Raw genomic sequence first — 17,177 nt, forward strand, 5'->3', positions numbered from 1 at the left:
GTCAATATAAAATCTGCAAAAATGCTTTCAATAAAGTGTAACAATGGCCTTTTAAAAATTTTGTGAAATGTTGTGTAAATGCAATAAAAATGTGTGTGTGTGTGTGTGTGTGTGTGTGTGTGTGTGTGTGTGTGTGTGTGTGTGTGTGTAAAGCACTGGACTTTTACACTTTGTCCACATCCCATGTATAGAGAACATAAGAGAACACTTGTTCAAGCAGATGGAGGTCATGTTTACATATAAACGAGTCCTAAATGTCAGCAGAATGACTGAATAAATTACATGTATTTATTGTTTATTCCAGTGTCTGTCTGTCCTAGAAGAGGGATCCCTCTGTGGTTTTCCATGATGTTTCTTCTTTTTTTGTTCAGTTGAAGGGTCTTTTGGGGAGTTTTTTCTTACTTGAACCACGAGTCAAAGGATGAAGGATGTTATGTGTTGTACAGATTATCAATGTTGGCTAAAACCATGAAATAAAACTGAAATAGTTACACAAACAATATCAATTAAACAATGATTAGTGAAACATTTAATCTCTGGAAAGCTGATACTGGTAGGTTAAAGGTTTTGAAAGGTTTTAAAAAATGATCCACTTGATGTATGTAGCAGTGAAATAAGAATTCAGATTTGTTGCGTAAGTGAAAGTGCTCCACTACAAGTAAAGGTTCTCCATTCACAGCTCTACGTAAGTGAAAGTAAGTATCATCAGCAAAATGGACTTTAAGTATTTACAGTTAACATTGTGCATGAAAATAGTCCTTTTGGTCAGTGTTTTGCTATTCTGTTTTTTTTTTAATTATAATTAATTTTACTGTAGCATTAATGTTTATTTTTACTGCCATACATGGTTGAGGTCATTTTAACTACTTCATAAACTATTGGTTGTTTAATCTACTAGAATGCATCACATTCTAATAAAATCAACCAAAATCACCCATTTATTCAGACAATGTTTGCATCTCATAGAGAAACACTTAATCATTCTTCACAAAGGTTAATTTTTGGTTTTCTGTGAAAGTTAAACATGATGGTTGCTTGTGGTTCTGTTTCTTTTTTTTCTGAACATGACAAACACTTCAGAATATTTACCTCCGCCAAGGAGGTTATGTTTTTGCCAGGGTTTGTTTGTTTGTTTGTCTGTTTGTTTGTTTGTTTGTTTGTCTGTCTGTCCGTTAGTGTGCAACATAACTCAAAAAGTTATGGACAGATTTGGATGAAATTTTCAGGGTTTGTTGGAAATGGGATAAGGAAGAAATGATTAAATTTTGGTGGTGATCAGGGGTGGGGGGGCCCACGGGGGGGGGGGGGGGGGGGGGCGGCACTGATCGTTAGTGTGCAACATAACTCAAAAAGTTACAGACAGATTTGGATGAAATTTTCAGGGTTTGTTGGAAATGGGATAAGGAAGAAATGATTAAATTTTGGTGGTGATCAGGGGTGGGGGGGCCCACGGGGGGGGGCACTGATCGTTAGTGTGCAACATAACTCAAAAAGTTATGGACAGATTTGGATGAAATTTTCAGGGTTTGTTGGAAATGGGATAAGGAAGAAATGATGACATTTTGGTGGTGATCGGGGGTGGGGGGGCCCACGGGGTGGGGTGGGGTGGGTGGGGCACTGATCAGCCTTGGCGGAGGTCTGCGCTCTCCGAGTGCTTCTAGTTTGGAAATGTAGAGGTAAAACATACAAAATGATTATATGAATATGAATATGTAAAATTACGCTTAGAAAATACAGACATAACTAATCTCCAAGAAAAATCATCATTATATACAAAAAAAAAATTCCATTTACTTCACTACCTGTGAGATGTAATTGAGAAGTGTAAAGCTGTAAAGCTGAACTGGAATATGACAATAAAATACAAAAAAGTGAGTAAAAGTACTTATAGTTCCGCTATGTTGCATTGCTTCTGTCTACATTTTACTTTATTCATACTGACAGGGTATTACAACTGTGGCATGGGCAGATAAACACTAAAAAAAAAAAAAACCCAACACATATCAAAGAAGATATATGTTGGGTGTTTATTGATGTAAACAGATGATAAGTGACAAAATCACAAATCACTGTTGTAACAATAATATTCATTCATCTTCTGCACCCACTTTATCCACACTAGGGTTGTGGGGGTGCTGAAGCCTATGCCAGCTACCTATGGGTGAAGGCGGGGTACACCCTGGACAAGTCACCAGTTGTAACAATTATATAATCCATTTATTAGTTTGTTTATGCTCTGTTTACAGTTATGTCATTGTATTACATTCTTGTATTACCCCGCCATTAAAAACAATGGTAGCTCACTGCTCCTATGTGTGTGCTATGTGCTACTGCTAATTGCTAATGCCAATGCTAATGGTACTGTGTGTGTATTAGGATGGGAAATAGGTGGAGACTGAATTTCCTTTCAGGGGTAATAAGTGAGTTAACCTTTAACCTTTTCACCTTTTATGAACTAAAACCTACATGGCAAAAGATTGTTGATGTCATATAAAAAGGACTCTTCAGGCTTCAGGTAAAAATAGTCATTTCAAACACACAGGGTATAGTATGGTATTGCACAATGTTCAGACTGCAGGAAGGATATTGTTTGCCATGAGGTGTTTTTCACAACAAGTATGTTTTCATGACTTGTGAGGTTGTGTGGCCTTATTAAAAAATGTACCGGCTCCTGCTAGCTGTCACAGCCATAACTCAGTGGAACGGTGTGGAGTCTGCGTGGAGTGACGTCCATCATGGCAGGTTCAGTCGGTGGCAGGCGGACAGGTAGCAGCGGAGACGTAGGTTGATAAAGTGAGTCACACAGAGGGGGACGGACACTTCACACACACACACACACACACACACACACACACACACACACACACACACACACACACACACACACACACACACACACATTTCTAGACAATAGCAGTCTGAGGACACTCACTTAATGCTGATTAAACCTGGTTGTAACACTTTAACAAAAACCATGTATTCTGAAGTTGAAGGCAAAAGACAGAGGGTGTTGTATGTTGTACAGAACGGATTTGTGATATTTATTCATATAAATAATACTGAATGTAACTTTAATTGACTGAACTGAATAGGAGAATATCCTGTGTATTTTTTGCCTATTTTGTTTTAATTTCATTTTTATTCATTTTTTACAATTATCTTTTTCCTTTTATTGATTAGTTGGTTCATTTCTGTATGTTTTGTTCATTTTTGATGATTATGGTGTTCATTTTGTTGATTATTTGGTAAATTTTCATTTGCTTTGGTTATCTTAATTTTTCTTTTTGATTATTTGGTTCATTTTATTGATTATTTTGTTGATGTTGTATATTCAGTCCATTATTTTTTAATGTAGTGCAAACTCTATTCATTTCGTCAGTTACCTTTTTCTTTTTATTCATTATTTGATTCCTTTTTGTTTCTTTTGGTTATTATTTAAATTTTTTATTTGGTTAATTTTATTGATTATTTGGTTCACTATGTATTTTCTATTGATTATTTTCTTTGTTGCTATTTTTTATTATTATTATTATTATTATTTGGTTAATTGTATTGATTAGTTCACTTTGTATCCATTGTTTTCTTCGTTCATTTTTTCACGAAGTGCTAATTTTGTCCTTTTGCTCAGTTGAACAAGATCAGTTCAATCTTCTTTCTTTTTATAATATATCTTTTTTAAATCTTTGTTTAAAATTTTATTTTAAAATGCAGGAAAAAATTAACAGACTGGCTCGAACTAAAATCGTATATTCTGAAGGTGGGGTGTGAGGACTGGTCCTCATTACATGGGTTAAAACTCAAACTATCAATCACAATAATGACCATGAAAACACATACACAAACACACACCACAATTCTGGCCACTCACACAATCAAATCACAAACACATTTTTCCCATAGACACACTTAACCTTCAGTGACAGCAGTCATCTGTTCTTTAACAGACAGGTGGAGTAAGGTGTGGAAGTGTGTAGAAGTGTCAACAAAGACACATCAGTGATCACTCCCCTCTTTGACGTATCCTTCCTCTTCCAGTTATTACACCTTTGGCAGCATAAACCTTTTCTATTCTACAGCAGCCGTATTTGATTGATGTTGCATGTGTATGCATTATATGACGACAACGTCGCAGGAGAGTGCTCCCTTCTAATGCCCCCTCTTCAGATGGAAAATGTTGCCTTTGTTAACCAGTTCCATTTAACAACCACTAGGGGACACTGGCGTATTAAAAACCGTGAGTGTGTGGGGGAACTATTTCATTTCTTCAATAAAATCAAACTAGTGCCAGCTTGCTGCTCTTTTGATTTATTATACATGGTACGTCAAGTTTATCTTCATTCCCACGTAGAAAAAAATGCAACTTCATCTCTGTTTTTGTAGGTTTGAGTTTTGTTTTTTTAAAGTGTTAAACTAGTTGCACTTTGTTTAAAATTGCAAAACACTCTTTACTTTAGAGTCTATAATTGATTTTTTTTAATTTTTTTAAATTTTGACTTGTCCTAATTGGGACATGTTATTATTTTATTTTTTAGGATTTTTAAACAATTATTATTCGTCATTTTTTAAAATTATTTTTAAGCATGTTTTTAAAAAGCATATGCTGAGCCTATTTTTCCTTTATTCATTTTGTTATTGTGAGCGGTGTGGTATTTTTCATCTTCTGCTAAAGACTGAAATAAGTGAGTACGGAGGAGGGGGGGCGAGGGCTGAGGTGTGGTGGGGGATTTGGGAAAATAAGGAGACGGAGACGGTGGAAACGCAGATCTCGGACCAGCCCACCTCACCTCGCCGTCCTGTCTGTCGAATTCCAGTGTCCGCAAACAAATCTGACCCTGGATCAGCGCTCTCAGCCTCCCTCCATTCTACGAGTTACACCAACTGGGAATCCGACCAGAGGAAATCGTGTTCAGCCAGGTCCGCACGCCAAGACACATCCACACAGCAGACCACGGCGAGGGAACGGACGGCGATAAGACGGGACTGGAATCAAGGAGAGGCTGGTAGGAACAACAGAGGAGAAGGCTTTCATGCAAAAACACATTTAGCGTTGAGAGGAGAGCGGACTGGCCGGACCCGCAGAAGGAGAAGTGTTACGCGAAGCTAATTTCCAACATTTTCTATTATTGGCAGCGAAGAGTGTGCTCCGCGAGCCACATTTATAAAGAGAGCTAGCGGAATGTAATGCTAGCAGGCTAGCTAATGTTAGCAAGCTAATTAGCTTGTCAGGCATCCAAGAGTCGGACGTGTGATCTTTTTTGAAATAGGTCACTGTTTCGCGTCATTTTACTTTTTGGGAATAGCTCTGCCTATTGTGCTTTATCCATACTCTTTGCATAATGTTCTGCCTCGATTAGCTAAAGCCAAGTTAGACAATAAACCCTGAAAGCTGTCTACATTGATGATTTGCTAAAAAAAAAAAAAAAAAAATCAGTTCATTATTATCCATCTACGTGTTTTGGGAAAAGGCTCATCCAGTGTGAATTCTGAGCTGTGGATAAATTGAAGCGGAAAAACAAAAGGGTACAAAAACAGAGACTTTTGACTGGTGACTGTCTGCCGTCCAATGTTAATGTCGACCGACGTTGCATCTATAATGCTACCCGTTAGTCGGGGAATAATGGACCGGGAAAGAGACATTGATACAGCGGCCGGACCTCATGCCAGTGCGGCCGGGGTTCCAGCGGCTGTCCGGGGAATGAAACGAGGAGACCCGGAGCCCGACGCTCAGACAGCCGCTACCCTGACCGACTTGGCCGGGGCGGAGTGCAAAAGACCAAGGATAGACGGGACCGGCACTGTTGTTGGTGACATTGGACAGGTAAGAATGCAACAAAAACACACATCCTACACCTGCACCTTTTCGTTACCATTTCAGCTTTATGTGTTGTGACAAAGTAGCATTTGCCCTCCCCTTTCTTCTCAAGTGAAATCTTTTGTTCCCAAGCATCACCAGGGAATGGTAATGTTTTGACACCCCCTTCTCTCTCATCAACAATATACTCATGCATCATTGCAGCAAACAGCAAATCATTAAATGAAATCGCAGTGTGAGCTTTCAGAAACACATCAAAGTACATCGATGGTAAAATAGCTTGTGTGCTGGAGTTGCTCAGTGAGGGAGCATGACCATGGCAAACCAGACAAAGGTAATATGATACAGGCTCCATTGCTATGACAGGCAGCAGCACAGTAAAGATCAGACCCATTCATCTTGCCACTCTTATGGAAAGTAAACCACTGCTTTGTCACATGTTGCAAATCACATTCTCTACACATGCATGAAATCATTCATATTTGGGTTGAAAATTTGCAGTGAGTCACCCATCAAATGTTGATACACACCACATGTACTATTAATCACTTCATGTCCCCCCTCTTGATTGTCGCTAGGTGTTAAAAGAGAGAGGCAGACAGGGATTGGGGGAGGGGTCACCCCAGTGAAAGACAAAGAACAGAGCCTTTTGACGAAGGCTGAAGGAGAGAGGGGTGCTCAGGGGGGGCACTCCGTACATGGGTCTTCCCTGCTTTCATGACTCAACTGCTGAGACAGCAAGGCATCAGTTACCATCCTTCTCTGTGCTGGTCTAATGTGTGTACATTACTGTAAAGCAGGCGCCTGCTGAAGCACTGGGTGCACCTCTCCAGCTTGATCTCCCCCAAATCGCTTACTATTTATTCCACCGTCTCTTTCTCTCCCATAAACACATGCACTACACATAATTTTTTACACCTACGCACATATGCTTTGACGTGTCCACAACCCAACAGCACAAGAGAAAATTTCAGCTGACTCTGCTGTTTTTAGTTAAGGGAAACAGCACTAACAGTAGTCGAAGGGCAGGCAGGCATGGTTTGAGGTCACCTGCAGGTAATTGAATCCTAGGGAACTGGTGAAGTACTTTAATTGGCTGTGTGGTTGACCTGCTGCAATGACAAATCAGTGCCGCGTAATGCCAGGATGGCAGGAGGCTTCACAGTGGATGGATGTTGATGATGGGGAAAGGTTATAGCCCGCCAGCAAAGATGATGTGACAATGAGCAGCGTGGTGTGGGGAGGTTTCTCGCTGGCCATCAGTTGTATTGATCGCTTTGCACAGTGGGGTGGGCAGTAGGAGGCTGGGAATAGGATGGAGCGGAGCAATGAGGAGACGGGAGGGTGAGTAGATGGAGGGATAGATGGAGGACAGTGTAGTATCTCGAAGGACTGGGTGATATGGACGAAGGAAGTCATGTCTCTATATATTTTGGCTGAATGATGATGTAATATGTGCATCTAAATTATTTTTTTAAGTATTTAATAATTTTGCAAAAAAACAGAACACTTATTTATCCAAAGCAGTTAGTTTTCGAACTGAGTAGCATTAAATTAATTAAATTAAATGAGTCTCCTCTTTTTAATAGCCTAAAAATGACATTTACACTCCAAAAGGAGCCTTGTTGTAAGATATTAAGCATAAATATGTTGCTTCACTCATGGTAGACTATTATTTTTACTCTACAAATACTGACACTGACATGTTTACAAGTGCTGCTACTGTTTATTATTGTTTGTTGATGAGCATAGACATTTAATAAAAACTACTCATAGACTTAAATAAATAACTACCTATAAATCATGTTTTATTTTGAGGTCATGTAGACAGAATTTTCTTTTATCCATATCACCCAGCCCTCATTTACTCGAATGGCATATATGGCAAATTGTAAAATAACCTGCGGTACCTGAAAGAAAATGCAGATAGGCTTCAGGTCAGGAACATAAATATGAAGTAAATGTTTAAAGAAAAAGTTGCAGGCAAAATGAAATCATAGCTAATATATTAATCATTGTAAAATGATTAAAGATAGAATACAAACACTACCCTGTTTCTTACACATTGTCCACTATTATAACAAATTAACAAACTTCTAACTTGAATGTTTAGATTTACAGTAATGAGTTGATTTTCCTCATCATTTTCTGAGACGTTTTCAGTTTTCACACTGAATTTCAGAGCTCCTCGTCCGCAATTTCTGTTCATTTTGGCTATAAAGATGTTGGGAGATTGTTAGACTCATTTTTAGCTGTCATGCAAAACATATTAAGAGATGAATCACTTTAAATGTACACACCAGCCTGGTTACTTTAATGCTGCAACCAGTGAGGCAATGCTGTCTGTACCATTTTCAACCAGCTGCCGAAATGAATGTGTCCAGGAGGGACGAAAGCCATGGCCGAAACCTCATATTGTGACTTAAAACATATTGTGTAACTTGAAGTTGATGTTTGTGATATAATCTTGCATTATATTGTATGTAGATGAAGCTGAAATCCATCAAGTATATTCGAAATGTATTGCCCAATTCTAATACATAGTGAAGGAAGAATGTGGAAGACAAAGAAATTGATTTGAAAAAATGCATTCTCACAATGGTGCTGGTGCATTTTGTGAAAAAGGAGGAGGTAATCAGGCAGATGAAGCCTGGATGGATGGATAGATGGAAACGTGGGTCGAATAGAGGATGGAGGCAAGGAAAGGGGGGACAGAAAGAAGTATAGATCCATTAGGCTGAAACCATCAGGGATCGTGATAAAGGATGAGTGAGAAGTGATGGATGGCAGGGATGACGTGAGAGATAAGCAGGAGGATCAGCATTGAATGAAGAGCAGAAGTGGAATAACACTGACAGCTTTATGCACAAGGTACATAAAAAAAAGAAAGTGACATTGAGGGCCAGGAAATCAGTCATGGTGGTGAGCAGAATGGCACATAGCTGAGTGTGTGCTCTGCTTGGGATGGGGAAGATGAGTTCAGGGGATGCTCCGCTGTAACTGAATGCACCCAACAATTACCATAGTATTCCCATTCGGAGGCAGTGCTAGTAGATTGCTGACCTTCCTCCTGACTGTAAATCAGGACTGTAATAATAAATGAGAGTGCAGCCGGCAGCCTCCTCTGCCTTTTGTTGCTCCTTCTGTCCTCCCCCCGCTCTTCCTTATACTGACTGCATACCCCTTCGTAACCCCTCCTCCCCTCTAGCTGTCCTCTTATTACCCCCCCACCGTCAACCCACCCCCTATTCTATCTTACCCCAGGCATATTTCCAGATTGCTAATTGACTCCTGGTTCACAGGCTTTCAGCGTGCCAGTCAGCCAAAGCATCCCAGCCCCCGCCGCCTATCCATCATCTCTTATTATCTCTTGCTTTTGCACTCACATATGGAACATTTATCACTTTTGTCCAGCTCTTTGTCTCATGTTTTTCTCTCATGTTTGTTTTTTCTTGTCCTTCATGCCTCACCCTTCATCTTCCCATGTTCTTTCCCCCCCCCCCACTCTCCGTTGGTATAGATGCATCCCCTTGAGGCAGTGCAGTTGTCCACTCAGACGCAGTCGGACTACAGTTCTTACCCTCTCCCCGTCTGTCTCTGTCTCTGTTATGGAGAGCCGATTTGTCCTATCGTTGGCAGTAAAGAGGCTTTGTGTCGCGCTAACGAGATCAAAGCTCATTTAGGAGAGGGCATTAACCAGACTGATCGCTTTAACAGGCCAGAGCAGAGGGAGGGGGCCAGGCACGGGGTGAGAGTGAAGGGGGGGGGGGGGGGGGGGGGGGGTATGTGAATGGACAGATCATAGAGATAGCTTATTACCAAGTCCGAGCCGCTTTTCTTGCAGATTGCTTACCAAAAGCAGTATTCATTGCAATAAGTGTTTCTTGTTGCTGTAGAACAAGGGGCACTTGAACTTTTCTTTTCCTGCCCTGGAGCCCAATGTAAAATTCAGTCTGTCATATTATTTGCTAATGAAAATGCATGGCTGCCAACCACCGGCTCCCAACTACTTGAAAACAGGCATTAAAGGATACCCCAGAGATCTGACTGGGTTTTTTTGAGGGTGCTGGAAGAAAAATGCTGCCAAACTTCAACAGTGTTTGCTGTTGAGTAAAGAAAACCTCATTGCGATGCATATTTCAGCTCTCCCACTAAATTAGCAATGCATCAATTATGAAATTCTGGGTCGATACCAATGTTTTAATAAGAATTTGGATAATATTGATGTTATTGTCTTTTTTTGTACTTATTTATTCCTTCTGTTGTGCTAAGAAGATAACTAAGTTGTTGAAGTGTTCCGGACTTTTATCTCTGTATTTATTGGCTGCCGGCAGATTTATGGGACACACAATAGATAAACATTAGCCACTGCCATTGTTAAAATGTCAATACTGGGCATTATTCTTCGTTGGTTATATCTGTGCGCCATTAGTTTTAGTCAGTGACATGTATCTAATTTTCTGCTTTGATACAGTTGCACATTTGGATTATATGTGGAAATTGAATTAAATAAATCTCTTAACTGTTAATTGGTGTTAGTTTTTGACATTTCTTAGAATTTGGAGTTCCAAAATAGCATTAGATGAATAAATAATGGCATTGATCTGTGCTCTGAATCACTGACGGTAAGACAACACGACAAAAGTGCTATTGTATCTTTTAATAATAATTAAGGCCCAGTAGTTGCATAGCAACAAAATCCACCGGTCCGGTGTGTACCCAGATAGCCCATGTGTAACTGTAGCCTAAAAGTCTAAGTGTCCTTTAGGAGTCGGCAGCCTGAATAATTCACAGAAAAGAAGAAATATCCTCAGAAGCAGAACAGCATTACAGGCAGACAGGTGTGTGTACACTGCCTGTTCTTTACCTACTGTGCTGAGCCCAGTATAAGAGAGTCCTAAACAGTCTTACCCAGTCCGGCCTTCTCCTCCCTCACTCTGTTTAATGATTGCTGTTAAACTTTGAGCTGTAGCATAGTAGAGTCGTGACTTTTGAACTGGCTATGATAAGCTTAATATTCCCCAGACAGAGTTGCTCAACTCATATTTTCCTCTCTCTTTTTCTCTTTGTGTTAAATTGCATTCACAGTGCTTTATTGACACAAATGAAGCAGTGGCATTGCCAAAGCATAAAGAATAATCAGTTTAAAGAAAATATTGCACCATTCATAACTGGTGGAAAAAAACTACCTTCCATGTCTCAATGTTGCTGATGTAAACCACAGCAGTTTCAAGTCTTAAACATGACACTTGCATGTTAACTCTCCCTTTATGGTCATCATGTCACCAACTCCCCCATCCCCCATGCCCCTTCCTCTTCCTCCCCCCTAAGGCTGCCCCCAAACTGTCATATGTGCTCCCATCTCCACCCACACACACAGCAAAATGTCAATTCAGTGTCTCCCTTACATGGGGTCATCTACGACGCATTGCCATGCTATTGTCACAGTTGACGTTAATTCTGTAATAAAATGTACCTAGGAGCACAAAATGAAGTGTAATGCTTTACTGTCTTTAAGATCAGCCGTGTGTCATGTTGAGAGTAGAGTATACTGCGATGTGGATCAGTTGACACAGAACACCGTATGAGACATTATTACGTATTGTATTCCTCTGTTTGCTGGCAATGAAACACTTAACGCATAGATGTGTTTGTACCGGTTTCATTTAGTAAGCGAAGCTCTATTATTCCCAAAGGGTTTGCTTCAACAAACTCAAATAATTGGATCCAGCAAAAAGTGATGTGGTGTGTGAAGATTTGTGGCACAAAGACCAACATTCATTTACAATGAAATAAAATAAAGTAAGTTACCAGAATATTGATTATTGGCAATGAAGTTTTATGTTTTTGCTCGCAGTAGATGTTTAGTCTATGAAAAATGCTTGGTGATTATTAAATAATTGCTATAATCTGTAAAAGGAACCTAAAATGTACCTTCCATGCATTATATAGTTAACATTGTATAGTATATTTTTAGGGTTTTTTAGCTTACCGGCCGACAGGCCATTAACTATTGTTGTCATGTGTCGTCGTCTGTCGTCGTCGTCGTCTGTCGTCGTCGTCGTCTGTCGTCGTCGTCTGTCGTCCGTTACAAAAATTTCAATTGTCGTCTTCTCCGAAACTACAATTCCGATTGACTTCAAACTTGGTATACAGCTTCTTTATGATGATATCAACAAAAGTTAGTGAAATTATTTGGATCCAGATCTGATTCTGGATTTGGTGCGACTTTGAAAAATTTCCCCATTATAATAGATAGGGAGTGGATCGATGCAATAGCTCAGTAAATATAAATTATATCAAGTTGAAATTTCTACAGTACAGCCCTGATGGGGAGATGACCAAAACATAATGGCCACATGCTGATCAGGATCTTCTTCTGGATCCAGGAACTTATGTAAAATTTAACATGGGCTCTTATGGGGAAAAAATTTCAAGCATCTTTTTCTCCGAAACTACAGTTCTGATTGACTTCAAACTTGGTATACAGCTGCTTTATGATGATGTCAACACAAGGTATTGAAATTATTTCGATCCGGGTCTGATTCTGGATATGGTGCAACTTTGAAAAATTTTCCCATTATAACAGATAGGAAGTGGATTGATACAATAAATCAGTAAGTTTCAATGATATCAAGTTGGAATTTGAATTTTTTTACAGATCTGATTGGAATATGACCAAAACATGGGACATTTCTGTAATATAATAAATACATATAACTGGGTGATAATAAATGGCATCTGGATACATTTCCCAAAGCTTTTAATTTGGCCAGTAAGCTACAGGGCCATTGGTCCTATTTTTTATTGATGAATTGATTGTTTAGTTTGTAAAATATTACAAATTGTGAAAAGGTTTGTATTGTTTCCTCCACCAAGTGAAACGACGGAGGTTATGTTTTCTTCGGGGGTTGTTTGTCTGTTAGCAAGATAACTCAAAAAGTTATGAACAGATTTTCATGAAATTTTCAGGAAATGTTGATACTGGCACAAGGAACAAATGATTAAATTTTGGTGGTGATGGGTATGGGGGGGTTGCTGATCTGCCTTGGCAGAGGTCTGCGCTCTCCAAGTGCTTTTCTACTTTTTAAGGATATACTGATTGTGCATACTCGCATTCTGATCCAGTTTTTGGTATTTATCGACCCTTTTGTGTCAGGAAACTAGAGAGAAACAGTTGGTCATTCTTTCTTTCATCTTTGAGTGAGATAAGGTAATTGTTTATTAGCCTCAAACCAGGCCCATTTATAATGTTACAGCAGTAAAGAGCAAGATACATATATATATATATATATATATATATATATATATATATATATATATATATATATATATATATATATATATATACATATAGATAGATAGATAGATAGATAGATAGATAGATAGATAGATAAACTACAAAATAATTTAAAAAAATAAATAGAAGCAACTTAAACTGACAAAAATAATTCGCAACAACAGAGTAAATACAATGTAGATGCAGCACGTATGATACAATAGTGTAAATAAATTGCGGGCAAAACAAAAACTAGACGTGCAATTCTGCCCCTTCCGGTGACTTAGGAAAAATATGAATGCCAGTCAGTGAATTGTGGCACCATAAAAAGTAGAAGATCATTTTAAGCAGCAAGTTCTAGTTTGTGGTAAAGATAGTGAAATCACTTTTAGTTCAGTGTGAAGCAGCTCAGTGGCATCTTTAGCGACACTCAACTGTGGACAGATCAGTTGCACAGAAGTTTTTCATCTTTCTTTTTCTGTATTTTCCACAGTTTGATTACTTCAACAGTTTTCCAACAAACTGTGACTTTTTTGACTTGTAAAATTATCTTTTGACCCAACAAAATGTTATATATGTAAATGATGGAAAATTCAAAGAAGAAATTGAAAACTACTTGTTTCTTGCCAATGACTGTAATATATTTTTTCTCTAATTATGTCCCATGGGACACATCTGGATGGGATGGAAATTCTCTCTGTATTGCACAGTACCAGCAACGAATAAGAAATATTTCACCTCATACTGCATTGGAGAGTTCAGTGGGGTGGTCCGTTGGCTGCACTGTTAAATAGGTGAACAAGAACACACATGCAGTAAAATTAAAGAAACAACCTTTAATACAATACATATAATTTAGTCAGTGCCATCAGTGAATGTCAATATATGCTATAACCCTACTTTTATTAACCAGTATACCAAAGACAAAATATTTTATTGATTTTTTTTTTTTTTTTTGGTCAGAAATCGCAGTGCATTTCATATTAAAGAGGCTAAGAGGAAAAAGTGCTTGGTTTTGTATTGAATATGTGAACAATTGCTGGTTATTCATTTATTTATGTATATTTTTTACATCTAACTGAATGATTGCATCAGATCATTTCTGTCGGCATGCATGGTGGTTAAGCTTTAAATACATAGACATCCACAAGATTCATTCAGGACAAACCAGTCTCGTGGTTTAAAATAACCAAGTGCAGATTTGGTCCAGAAATCACTGCTGACACCTTTAACCTCAGTTCAGTTGCCACTGCAGCCGATGCAGAGGCGAAATGTCTTATACTGCCCACATCTCAGCAAAATAATCCAGAACTCTGTACCACCTCCTGTTAGTCGCAGACCACACAGTTAGAGAAGACACAGTCATCCATAAATCAGCCCCACAAATGCCTTAGAGACACATGTCGTGTTACAGTCAAGTCGGTGATACAAACCTTCACCGGGCTCCAAACTAAGGAGTCCCACTCGGTTATGAACAGAATAAAGTGTAATTCAGACCAAACTCGGGGAGCATTTTAGTCTGTACAGTCTGAGAAGTCAGCACAGGGGAAGCACTGCACTCCATCTTATTTTTTTTCCGACTCTCCCTCCTGCTTGTCTTTGTCTGGTTTCATGTCCTGGCATACCACAACTGCATTTGTCATTTTTAGCCTTGTCATGTGGCTTTGATATTCTTTTGTAGTGCAGCACATCAACAAATCACATCCATGACTGTCTGTCTCATGTCCTTTCTGTTTTATAATTTCCTCTCCCTACGGTTTCTGCTGTTTTGGGACACTGTTTGATCCCTTTATAGATTCATTTACCAGTTTTTCCTTCTCGATTAACGCTTTGTTAACTTCTCAGAGTTTGAGTTTCCTAATGGCGTTGAGTCTTGAAGCAGTTTCTGCAGAGGTTTTTGGATTTTGACCTTCTGGGTAATGATGTGTCACCATGTTGGTTGGAGCAGGTGGGAATTTTTTTTCTTAGATTTCGTGTTATGATTGAGACGGTAAAGGCAAACATCAGCACAGTCACACCTCGGGCTGTTCTGTTAGGGACCACTGGATGCCTGCAGCAGCCCCTGTAATTAACCCCCCCCCCCCCCCGCACCCCTCTCACCATCTGTTGACCTCATGTCATTTTGCCTTCCTTCACCGCTGCTGCTCCTTTTTTCCCCCCTTCTTCGCCCCCCCTCGCTTCTACAGCAACTCCCAAACTTCTTCCCTTCTCCTAAAATAGCAAGTTGAAGAGAGAAAAAATAAACAAGAGAGACGCCCTTTTAGTTTTTGCCCTCCATGGACTCGGAGAGAGCTGTTGGTGGGACAGAAACAAGTGTGTGTTTATGTGTGACTGACTGGTTTTCTGTGCTGATCCCTGCCAGCACACTTTCTTTCTGAGCAGCCGTCACAGCCGGTCATCCAGCCAGCTTTCCGGACGGCGCCTTCAAAGGCTCCTCCTTGCTCTCTCAAACTATATGGAATTAACTTAATGGAAACTTGCAGAAGTGCAGTACCAGCTTTCAACCTGGATAGGCTTAGGGCAGCATCATTTTTTCTGTTTCTTTTGAAAAAAGAAAAAGCAGCAGGGCAGAAACGTGGCGACTTTAGAAGACATGCAGGCTCGTAATACACTTAAATGCAATGCCATATGGTAAAGGGAGCTTGTGTGTCCTTTAGTGCTAGTGTGAGTAAACGAGGTATCAAGTTCAGACCCCCCTCCCCCCGCAGCCCCTCCCCCCACCCTTTAGCAAAATATAAATCACATGGCATTCTTCACTTATGACTCATTGTCTCCATTTCGCCAGTGTTTCACCGCTTTATATTTCTTCCCGCTTTCTCGCTCTCCAAATTCTTCCTCCTCCTGTGTATGTCTGCCCTTATTTTCATCTTTCTGTTCTGTCTTTCCTCCTTTCTTTCTCCCCTCCTCCCCCTCTATCCATTTATCCTTCTCCCTCCTGCTTCTCTTGCAGACAGATTGATTCCAGATGTTGCTAAACTCTACCCTCCCTCCTCCTCCTCTTCTTCTTTGCCATAAACTCCTCCTCTTCTTTTTCTTTTCTCTTTCTTCTCGTTCACTGTAGAGGCAACAGTGACTCTATAATTTGATGGTCGGGGATAATTTTGGTTTAGGTTTCACTGGCGTTCCATCCAGTTTCTTTTGCTAGCGCACAGCCTGAATCCTTACTTAGACTGTAAATGCCATAGCAACAATCATTTTCTAATCATGTGTAATTGCATATAGTTTGTAGTAATACAGCAGAATGAGCACATTCCATCAGCTCCATCTTTAGTTTTTTTGTGCTTTTAAAACCCACTGTGTCAGTTCAGCCCTAGTTGAAATTCAGCACAGTGTTCGAACTCCCAACATGCATTTCTTTTTATTTAAAGTAGGAAGAGTTTAGCTCTTTCCAGCTGACATTGCCCAAGGCTTTGTGGACTTGAGATTCTGTTGTACAGTCTCTTATGCCGCATTTCGATCTGTGCCATGGCGAGCACCAGAAACAGTCCTTTTTTGCCTCCTCCTCCTCCTCCTCCTCTTCCTCCTCCTTCTAATATACTTTATTTTGCACAGTCAACATACGCAGTAACAAAAGAAAACAGAGGTTCGCATATACGGTGTCGAGGAGGCAAAAACAGTGGAAAAAGTTAATTCTCTGATTCCAGTGTCTTACATTTGAGTACTTTCTGGTCTCTTCGCTTCTCTGTGACTAATATAAAGAACGTCATCTTGGGCTTTGAGAAACACACACACACACACACACACACACACACACACACACATACGTTTACATATATATATATATATATATGTATATGTGTATATATATATATATATATATATATATATATATATACACACACACACATATATATATATATGTATACACACATATACCATTTTCTAGACATTTTATAGACAAACATGTAGGCCTATGTAACACATTATTTGACAGTGAAAATAATCATTGAAATTCATCCATCTCACATAGAAAGAACTACAGAAATTTAGCGAAACGGAAAAACAAATTTGGAAGTGTGATGGTAAGTTTCTTTAATGCAAAAATTCTGTGTTTTGGCAGATTTTTTATTCTCTGAAGAAGAGAAC

The 17,177-nt window shown here is 39.4% G+C and overlaps 1 protein-coding gene across 3 annotated transcripts in view; it reads left to right on the top strand.

Annotated features, from left to right (window-relative positions):
- The first annotated feature begins 4,816 nt into the window (after positions 1-4,816).
- Positions 4,817-17,177, top strand: part of LOC115423589 (RNA binding protein fox-1 homolog 2-like) — a 59,677-nt gene continuing 47,316 nt past the window's right edge. For 2 of the 3 annotated variants that reach the window (XR_003935986.1, XM_030140471.1), the window contains exon 1: positions 4,818-5,818. Coding sequence is in view for 2 of the 3 variants with exons in the window: in XM_030140471.1 (XP_029996331.1) it covers positions 5,564-5,818 (255 nt within the window). In the remaining variant the exon portion in view is untranslated. Of the gene's footprint in view, positions 5,819-17,177 lie in introns of all 3 variants that reach the window. The other variant, XM_030140470.1, reaches the window with a different exon arrangement.

This window comes from Sphaeramia orbicularis, chromosome 8, assembly GCF_902148855.1.
Source record: "Sphaeramia orbicularis chromosome 8, fSphaOr1.1, whole genome shotgun sequence".
NCBI classification, from domain to species: Eukaryota; Metazoa; Chordata; class Actinopteri; order Kurtiformes; family Apogonidae; genus Sphaeramia; species Sphaeramia orbicularis.